Source organism: Ornithodoros turicata, chromosome 1, assembly GCF_037126465.1.
Source record: "Ornithodoros turicata isolate Travis chromosome 1, ASM3712646v1, whole genome shotgun sequence".
Lineage (NCBI taxonomy): Eukaryota > Metazoa > Arthropoda > Arachnida > Ixodida > Argasidae > Ornithodoros > Ornithodoros turicata.
The window spans coordinates 160,995,387-161,006,084 of record NC_088201.1 but is presented as its reverse complement, the minus strand read 5'-3'; the positions used below and the strand labels follow the sequence as shown (position 1 = coordinate 161,006,084).

Sequence of the window (10,698 nt, the reverse complement as noted above, 5' to 3'; positions counted from 1 at the left end):
GTTCGAGCGGTCTGCCTACCTAGATTGACCGCACGTTGCTCGCGGAAAGGATGAGAGGGGGTCCTGCTGGTCGAAAAACAGAAATAAATGCGCTAGAAAGCGTAACCAAGAGATCTTGCCTCATTCTTAGTGGCTACCTATAATTTTGCAGCATATTTGAACCTCGAACCGGTTCCGAATCAGTTTACAGCCTCTGAACCAGTTAATAGAACCTATATATATATATGACCTCCGGAGCTGCACCGGAACAGAACTTTTATAACCGAACCCGAAGTCGAAAGAAACCGAAAAAATGTTTCGGTTCGACGCCCTGCTTCAAACATATTCTGAATACTAACTCTCGCATAGGGACTAAGGCTTCGCCTCTGCCGCCACCCAGCGGTATGCCGTAACGACGACGCTTGAGTTTCGAAAAGTGAAACACCAATGTTAATTTTAGTGATATGAGGGACATGAGTGATATGATATGTTCAACCAGCAATGTGCAATAGTATGAACTATTGTCGTGAAAGAATATTTCAAAACTAAATCATGATTTTGAAGCAGCTTCTGAATTAAGCGGCATCAGAGTCGACATAGGCTGAATGTATAACCCGCAGAATTGTGAAACCACCAGACACCAGGGTAGCTGATGCCTTAAAAACGACACACTCTGACAAAATGCTGAGTCCGAGGCTTTTAGCAGGGTGAAGATGTTGGGCTGAAATGGGTTGGGATGAAAATTGGCCGCGTGAGGTTGTAAATTGTACTCACAAAGTTCGACGCAGACAATAAGTTTCGTTTTGACTGACAACTTATCAGAATGAAAGCCACGGAGAAGCTTGCCGTTGTCAACTCTACCTATTGGCGTATTCAACGAAAGCACGGCATATCGGGAGCAAACTTTGCAGGGATTTAGTATATTCTTGTTACATTTCGTTTTTATGAAACGCAGCTATTACCTGAAAAAAAATACATATGTACAACTCTGTATTGTCAACGTTTCAAATACATTGTTGTATTCTGGTTGTCAATATCGGGAGAAAAAGTGACTTCCGAAATGCCGCTCTCAGCTTGAACATACCCGGTGTCTCTCGAATAACTCTTGGCTGCCTAGTTTGTAGACAGGTGGCGCTATTGGCGCTAGTACATTCCTACCAAAAGTTCCGTCCAAACCATACATAGCCGATTTGTAATATCGTGCCTTCAATGCCAAAAGCATCGATCTAATTCAGTCGCAGGCTTGGTGATCTTCTAAGGAAATTGGAGCGAAGATCCTCATAGTGCAAATGCTTCAAAGGGAGCTTTTTCGCTCGTCATTTTCCGCAGTTGGTAATATGTTCCTGATAAGTTGACTAAGAAATGGAACTGATTGACCTGCAGTGCGACCCACCAATGAGAACAAGTTGGCTGAAGTTGGTGCGGCTTCGTTTTCTTCTTAAGTTGGACAAAAGTTTCTCAAGATGCGATGTTGTAGCGGTCCATTTTCTATACAACATACGTCTGAAGATAATATTTCGATTCTTGATTTCGCGAGATGACTGTGTCAACATACGTCAGCGAGGAGGCGTTTTTTCTGCTCACAACTATAACAAATGAACATCACAACTTTGGAGTTGTTCGCAGCAATTGTTCAATCACTTTCAGACGATGTAGGCACACAGGAAATAAAGAGGATTTTCCGATCCTCTGAGTGAGCAACGCTAAGGAACCCAAAGGTATGCGTTTTATATCGTTTTACATTCTGTGTTGTCTGTCATTTAAATCAGAAACAGGATACACCAAAGCCGTGACAGCGATTCCCGTAGTCCCTTCATGGCTCAATGCGGCCCCCGGACGCGAATAAGTTTTGCACCCTTCATATAGGGTTTGTATGTGGAGGTATGCACTTTCGGAACATCGATCGTTCTTTTAGACGTCTCATAGTATATTCTAATCTTTGCGTTAAATTACCCACTAAATAAACTAGTTTTTGTTAACTTACCTGTATATAAGTAGTCTACGCCGTATTATTTTACTTTTAGTGAACTTCGCAGCCGTCTCATACGTCATCATCTTTAACGTATACGTATGTGTATATATAGTCGGTTTAAATGCTGCTGTTTAATGTTGAGGAAGGGCAAGGACGACAGACAGCAGGAACAAGTAGACTTTACTGCCCGAAAGCGAAAACGAGAATGCTAGCTCATGCCCATAACGTGCCTGTCCATCAGGTGCGCGAGCGAGGTGCGCAGTAGCTTCAACTTCCTTAACACTCCCCCCACAATGACTTGTCATCCGTCGAGTTCCAAGCGATGGATCAGCTGAACTGGTCGTCGTAGGTATGCGCCGCCTGATGTCCGTAGGGTGCAGGAACGAACTAGCCCATCTCGACCGAGGTGCAGCTGCTCTACCCGTCCGAGGGTCCAAAACATCCTGGGCTGTCGTCGATCGGGTATGAGGACCAGATCGTGCTGCCGAACGTTGGCCGAGGTTACATGCTTGCTGAGGTTAGCTGACCGCAGTTGGAGAAGGTAGTCTTTCGACCATAGCTTGAAGTAATTGTTTAGCAGACCTTCTTTAGCCTGCTGAATCTGCGAGGGGGAGACGTTGACGTCAACTGAATAGAGAAACTGCATTGAGGGCAAGGCGGTAAGCCGTCTCCCGATCAGGAAGTGTGAAGGAGAAAGGGCTTCTGTGTCGTTAGGGTCTTCTGTGAGCGAAGTAAGAGGTCTTGAATTCACAATGGCTTCGACCTCCGTCAACACGGTCTGTAGCTCCTGGAAGTCGAGTTCGCACCGACCTAGCGACCTGCGCAGTGATTCTTTGACGGAGCGCACCATGCGCTCCCAAAAGCCTCCCCACCATGGTGCTTGTTCTGCTATGAACTCCCATGTGCTCCGTGTTTGGGTGGCATATTCTTTCACTGCTTGAAATTGAGCGGAAATCATAGGAGGAAGTTCTCGGGAAGCCTTCTTGTATGTTAGAAAGTTGTCGGAATAGATTTTCTTTGGTATACCCCTGCGAGCCACAAATCGCTTAAACGCCATGAGGAAGGTGCCGAAGGCTTGGTCCGTTACCAACTCTAGATGAATGGCTCGTGTAGCTGTGCAAGTGAAGAGTGTCACGTACGACTTTGAATATCCGTGCGCTGTTTTGTAATACAGTGGACCTGCAAAGTCTACCCCGACCACGTCAAACGGAAGTTGCTGTGAAACTCGATCCTTCGGTAGGGGCGCCTCCTGCTCGGTGCATGAATGTGTTCGGAGACGTCGGCAAAAGTAGCAGTGGTGCAGGGCGTACTTGACAGATTGCCTTCCTCTGATCACCCAGTAATCCTCCCGTATCTGATGTAGAGTCTCCTGAACCCCGGCGTGGGCCATCCTTTCGTGTTCGCGAAGAACCATGAGGCGGGTGAACCAGGCTTCCGAAGCAGGCGGTAGTAGGATTGGGTGCTTAGTCGCTGCTGGTTGTTCGGAATGCTGGAGACGCCCGTAAAGCCGGAGAATGCCGTCGTCATCTTTGTACCAACGGAAATTCTGAAGATGCGTGGACTTCTTGTCCAGGAACTTTGCTTGTGTCATCCTGATCCAGTACTGCTCGGAATTTTTCAACTCCTGTGTTGTGAGCGGGCCAGTCTGCTTCCGACCCCTTGAGTTCTGTACGTAGCGCAGCACCCACGCCGTTACTCGACAAAGTCGGTTCGCTCTACTGTACCGCTCTGGCGACATGAGGGTTTGAGCCGCCGCAATCGCCACCGAGGAAACACGTTGAGGGACCACTTCGTCCTTTCCATCAGGACAAGTGGGTTCTGGTATGAGTGAACTTGGCCAATTTTCCGCACGTGCCAACCACGTAGGGCCGTGCCACCACAAGACGCTGCCCTGAAGCTGATGCCCCTTGACACCTCGAGTGAGGAGGTCAGCAGGATTCTCCTCACCGGGACAGTGTCGCCAACATTCAGTAGAAGTGATGCTTTGAATTTCTTGGACGCGGTTCGCAACGAAGGTCTTCCACCGTGTTACTGGCCCTCTTATCCAATGCAACGCTATGAGAGAATCCGTCCAGAACACACAGTCGGGCACAATCTTCAAAGCAGTGCAGACATATCGGTAAAGCCGTGCGGCAAGAAGGGCTGCCATAAGTTCAAGCCTTGGCAGCGTTTGGCGCTTGATGGGGGCCACTCTGCTCTTGCTGACGAGAAACTCCATGCTAGAAGAGCCGCTCGATGACGCTTCAACGTAGATTACCGCGCCGTAAGCGTAGGGACTAGCGTCAGCAAATACGTGCATCTTCCTAGGCGTGGCCGTGCCCGAATATCCCAGGAATCGAGGGAGAGAGAGTTGCTCCAGTTCTGACACTCCCACACACCACTCCTTCCACACTGATTGTATGTCCTCTGGCAGTGGATCATCCCAGTCTAGCTCCGCCTCCCAAATTCTTTGCAGCAGAATCTTCCCAGTAATGGTGAAGGGCGCAAGTAAGCCGAAAGGATCGTACATCCTTGATACGGACTGTAAAATGTGTCTCTTGTCATTCGTCTCGTTTGCAACAAAGTCCAAAATGGCTGCGAGAGGGCATCGTAGTTTGTCATTGTGTACGTCCCAGACAAGTCCCAGCACCTTCTTAGTGTGATCTTGAGTCGTCTCGACGGTTGTGCTGCCGTCGTTGAACATCTGGCGTAATAGGCTCCCGTCATTGGTCACCCACTTCTTCACTTTCATGCCTGCGGCCTCAAATATTCGCAAAGTGTCCTGGTACAGAATCTCTGCGTCTGATGATGTTTCCACGCTGACCACCAAGTCGTCGACGTAGAAATGGTCCTGTAGAAGAGCCGCTGTCTCAGGGTAGTCCCCTTCAGACTGCCGTAAGTGATGTCGAATAGTGGCGGAAAGAAGAAAGGGGCTGGACCTGGCACCAAAGGGTACTCGAGTCATTCGCCAAGTTTCAATGTCTGGGAGGGTTTGCCCAGTAACCGGAGTCGTAGAATACCAAAGGAAACGCAATGCGTCGGTGTCCTGCTTGTGAAGGCCAATTTGTAGAAAGGCCTTCTCTATGTCAGAAACAAGGGCGATGGGATGCATCCTGAACCTCAACAGCAAAGAGAGAATGTCCGAATTGAGATTAGGACCCGCGTGTAGTACGTCATTCAAAGATAGAAAACCAGGTGCCTTTGACGAGGCGTCGAATACGATGCGTACTTTAGTAGTCTCCCTTTCACGTCGGATCACTGCATGATGTGGGAGATAATACTCCGGGCCAACCTTTGACGCTGTGACATCTACGCGTTCAGCGTGACCGTTCTCGAGGTACTGGCGAATAACTTGGTCGTATTCGTTCATTACAGCCTGGTCTTTCAACAGAGTGCGGGTGGCGTTTCTTAGACGTACTTCAGCTGTTGTCTTGTTTGTCCCGAGCCTAGAGACAAGGTTGTCCTTCCAAGGCAGCCCAACACTGTAGCGACCGTTCTCCAATAGAGTGCTGTCCTCGAATCTCTGTAGAACGGGACCTATTCCTGGTGATTCTGCGGCGTCGGCAATCCCGAGGTGCTCCAAGTCCCAGAATGACTGCAACCTCTCATCTAAGTCGTCTTGGGAGAAGCTAGAAACATCAACGTGGAAAGTGTTCACCTCTGGCGAAGAATAATCTCCCGCAGGACCTTGCAGAGTCCATCCGAAGGTTGTTTCGAGGGCGATGAGGTTACCCTGAAGCCGCATTTGCTTGCCGGTGACAACCGCCCCGTAAAAGTCTGCGCCCAAAAGAATGCTAATTTCGGTTGAGGGAACAGATGCCACAGCCACATCCGCTAACTGGATTCCAGTATTCCTGAGGCAATCGAGAGCCTTGACGTCTATATGCGGAAGGTTACTGATGCATATTTCTGGTATTTCCAGAGCCTCAAAGGACACCTCCTGGGACGTGTACTGGGATCGGAGGGTCACACTGACCCTGCTATGCAAGGACTGCTTCCCGGCTTTTCCGACAGTGTTGATTGCAAGATCTTCCCTTCCCACGATTGGCAGCTGCATTTTCCGCGACAGTGGCTTCTTAATAAATGTCCTTTGGCTGCCGCCATCGATGAGAATACGAATGGGCTTCCGTCGGCCATCAGTAGTGCAAAGTATGGCATACCCCGTCTGCAGGAGCACGACCTGCGGGTATGGAGAACAGTGCTGCCATGTACTGCCATGTGCTGCTACGACGGTTCCATCCGTAGTTTTCTGACTCCCTTGCCTACATAGGACCGTCAAATGCCGCCCGCTGCATCGTTCGCACTTCAGGCCCTTCACAGATCGACAAACTCTAGCAGTGTGATTCTCCTTTGCGCAACGGAAGCAGCGGCGGCTTCGACGAAGCCGCTCTTCCAGGTCTGCCAGGTCAGCATGTAGACGGCACTTCCTGACGTCGTGATCCTTCCCACAAAAGAAGCAAGCGTTGTCTGCAGTTTTCTTGGTATTCGTTGGTTTAGATGTCTTACTGGCTTCAGCACCGAGTGCTGCAGCGGAGGGCAGTCGGTCCTGTGAATTTCGAGTGTGTTTGCCATCTCGACTCTGTGTAAAACGTCGAGGATCTTGTGTCCCTTCTGCCGCTGCGACGTGTTCCCTGCATTCAGCTTCCATTTTGATGAAGTCTAGTAACTTGCCCAGAACCTTTTCATGACGATCGTCTGCGGTTCCAGTTGCGTCCGCGGCCTCAGTGTGAAGTCTCCTCTGAAAGCTGAGGACCAAGTCGACCGGAAGGGCCTGTTGTAATACTGGGTACAACAGCGAAGAATACGAACTCAATCCAGTTCCCAACGCTTCCAAACTTCGGATATGCGCGCGCGCCGTGTCATGCAGACGTCTAAGTTCGGAGACGTTTTGGGTCGAACGAACCTCCTGAATGGCTAACAGTCGCTTCAGATGGAACTGCATGAGCGAGTCTGGATTGCCGAATCGATCCTGTAGCATTTTGACCGCAGTGTCATACATGTCGCCTGTAAGTTGAAGCCCTTTAACGGAAGCTGCGGCTTCTCCCTTGAGGACAGACGACAAATAGGACATCTTTTCATTGTTGGACAACGATGAATTACAGTGCACGATGGACTCAAAGCGGATCCAGAACTCCTGCCAATTCTCCATATTGCCGTCAAACTTGATGAGCTCTAGCTTCGGCAAATTAGGACGACGAGTAGAGCTCAGAATGGATCCCGACGCTGTATGACCAGTACCTCCCTGTGGCGCAGCAGCACCGGTCTGGACTGTCGCCGCGGTCGTCGAGGCCTGGGCGATGGGCTGAGGCACAAGGCTCCTCCTTAATAAGCATGATATCGAGGCTACGCGGTCCTGATATTCCAATACCCTGTCAAATTCGGCATCAGCTTGTTCAACGGTGAACAAGGTCTCCAGATTTCTGTCAACTTCGTCCAGAGAAGTAGCGAACGTCTTGATACGTTCGGTCAGTAGCTCGCAACGGCCAGCATGGTCAGTGGGAACATCGGTCGTCTCGAGCAGGCGTTCGGCCTCGTTGAGCACGGTTGTCAACCGCTGACGAAGGGATTTCCTCTTGGACAAAAGCAAGGACTTCGTGGCTTGTTCCTGCGGTTCCATCATCCTGCAGGCCTTGGAATGTCCTCTTCCCGGGTTTCGGCACCAGTGTTTAATGTTGAGGAAGGGCAAGGACGACAGACAGCAGGAACAAGTAGACTTTACTGCCCGAAAGCGAAAACGAGAATGCTAGCTCATGCCCATAACGTGCCTGTCCATCAGGTGCGCGAGCGAGGTGCGCAGTAGCTTCAACTTCCTTAACAGCTGCTGTACCCACTGATTGTCACCTTGTCAAGCCTATCCGGGCTTTAACCTCCTCTTCCACTCGAGAGGGAAAATAAAGACTGAATTGAATACCGTCTTCCTCTATTTCGCGAGTATCCCGTCAACAGTAAAAAGATTACAGCCCAACCTTCGAGCACCCAGACTTCAATAAGAACTCTCGCCTCAAACGACGCAATGCTATGTTTCGCACGTAGAACTCGTCTTTCTATGTGCAATGACAAATGTGGCATATTATTCTGTCATACCTTGTTTTCTTTGTTTCCGGAACGTGTGAAGAGCCGCGCCGTTTTTTCTTGCTTTCCTTTTTTTTTTTCCACCAACTGCGATGAGTATATCTGCTACGCATCGGCGTATCGCGATACCCCAACGTTGAATTGGAATAAAATTGGAAATTTTAAAATCATCGCAGGGATACCACCGTCGCAATGGACGTAGCCGGTCCGTGTACCAGTCTACGGGCCAACGAGATCGAGATTGCTCGTCCCGTAGCACAGGCAAACGAGCGGAATACCGCTGTCGCAGTGCAACGAGAACGCCGTTCGTGCCCCGCTCATTGCAATGTACAGTTGCGGGAGTGGCATTCGCCATGAGAGGTAGCTGCAATGTGCGCCTTGAAGATAGCATTGCAACGTAAGCGGCGAAGAAGCATGCGGACGCATTCGCTGAAGAGTTGGCCATCCACAGCGAATGGCGAGGTGTGGTTTGTGGTCGGTGGAGTATGTGGTGAGGGTCCGTGCGTACATATTGTAGCGACTATTCATCCACCCATCCACAGCGCCTGTGCAAACGTGACATGCAGCACCATAGTGGCAATTTTAATTTTAAGATGACTTAGCTAATATTGATGTTCTTACGGAGATAGTCTCAGAGGGACCACAGAGGTTGCCCATGCTGTGCAGCACGTGGCAAAACTGATAACCAATGTTTTTGATCCTCCAGCAGAAAATTGGGTACAGACTATAAATGTAAACATTTTAACCGTGGAATTCAGCCTGCGTGTACAATAGTACTGTGCACAAGTGGACAAAATTACAAGATATCTGGTGTAGTGTTGCTGTATTGCATTTCTGGACCGTATTCGCATTTTTTCTTGCGATGGAAAAAACGGTATATCTTTTGCCATATCTGGTAAATTACAGTAAACGTTCAAAATACTAATATAATATAGACAGGATGTTCTTTATTGGGGCTTTTTTTATTGAAAGCAATGAGAGAAGTTTTTTTCTTTTTGCAGTCGAGTTCTACGGCCAGGCTGACATCCTTTTGAAGATATGCAACTACAAGATGACTAACTGCATAAAATTCATTCTGTACTCTTAATTAGATTTCTGGCAAAGGGCGAGATCAGAATGTGACAACTGTGAGTACAACAACAACACAACGGTGATATCAGAAATAACATACCATGCCGTAAATCTGTACAGGAAATGACAGTTTCAAAAACTGAGGGATATAGTCAGTATAACGGGTGAAACGTTCGACGCAACACCGTAGAAGAACGTCGCAGCATTGCGGAGGAGTATTTCCCGTTTTGTTAAAGTGAATTTTTTGCAAAGATCCTCATCGTCTTTGGTGACACCACATTTCCATATTTCACCGCTATGTAGTACACCACAATTTCTTCACGTGCGACATCAAAATAACACATATCAAAAGTACACGCGTTGGAACAGTGAGGTGATGACTTCATTACCCGAACGTGTCCAATTTTTAATGCGTTAGCATTAGGAGTGTCAGAAATTGAAAAAGTTGTATGTATACATGTATGTGTGTGTCCTCGTGCATGAGATGGTGAAGCCTCATCTAGGAAGCTGGACAGTAAAGGGTAATAAGAGGGTAAATGTAAATGGGGTAATTGATTTGAAATTGAAGTAGTCGGAGGTAATGTGGAGTATGCGGTAAGAGTAAGTAAAGGCAATTAAAGCAAGTAAGTTGAGTATAGGAAATGAATGTAAAATAGAGAAACATTAAACCAAATTAAAGATAACAGAAAGCAACCACATCTTGTCGGAGGTAGCTAAATGTACTTACAGGTAATTGACGTCAATTGAAGGGAAACTGAGTGCAATTAAAGCAAGTAAATGTAATTAAAGAAATTAAATGGAATTCAAGGTTACCGCAAGTATCCTCCGGTTACCGTCGATAATTACAGGGTAATAGATTCCAATGAAAGATTAATTAAACGGCCTTACATGTCGTAATTGAAAGTGTCGAAACAGAAGTGAAGTGTAGGCCAGAGCCGCACAAACGTAAGTCAGGTTGGACCGGAAGTGGATAACTGGAAGTCAAGTATAAACGGGAAGTGGACAACCGGAAGTCGAGATAGATGGGATGTACACAACTGCAGGCCAGGTTAGACCGAGAGTGGATAACTGGAAGTTGGATTTGCAGCATTGAACACCCGGAAGTCGGGTTTAGACGTACAACCACAGGTCAAGTATAGACGGGAAGTGGACAACCGGGAGGAAGGTTAGGCCAGAACTTGACAACAGGAAATCAGGTTAGACTTGAATTGGATAAGCGGAAGTCAGCTTGGACTAGAAGTGGATACCTGAGAGTTAATTATAGACAGGCAGTAGACAACCAGAAGTCCGATTAGACCTGAAATGGACAACCCCAAGTCAAGTATGAACGAATAGTGGACAACCGGAGGTTCGTCGTGAACCGGGGTTAGACCGTCAGTGAACACCCGGGAGTGAAGCACACACGGGAAGTGGATAACCGGAAGTCGAGTTTTACCGGAAAGTCAAGTACAGATGGAAAATGGACAAGCAGAAGTCATTTTAGACCGAGTTGACAACTTGAAGTCGAGCTAGAACTTAAATGGATACGGGAAGTCAATTCTGATCATCTTGTCCGCTTAGAAACGACCATCCATGAAGCCTTCGTTCGAAGACAGCACTGCGTGTCTGTATTCTTCGACCTTCAG

The 10,698-nt window shown here is 48.1% G+C and overlaps 1 protein-coding gene across 1 annotated transcript; it reads right to left on the bottom strand.

Annotated features, from left to right (window-relative positions):
* Nucleotides 1-2,252: 2,252 nt before the first annotated feature.
* On the bottom strand, nt 2,253-7,550 carry LOC135388414 (uncharacterized). The gene has a single exon (XM_064617974.1). The coding sequence runs from the start codon at nt 7,548-7,550 to the stop codon at nt 2,253-2,255; it is 5,298 nt and encodes a 1,765-aa protein (XP_064474044.1).
* Nucleotides 7,551-10,698: the final 3,148 nt, after the last annotated feature.

Excerpts from the sequence above, each read along its gene's own strand:
- LOC135388414 (XM_064617974.1), bottom strand. The coding sequence starts at position 7,550 with ATGATGGAACCGCAGGAACAAGCCACGAAGTCCTTGCTTTTGTCCAAG.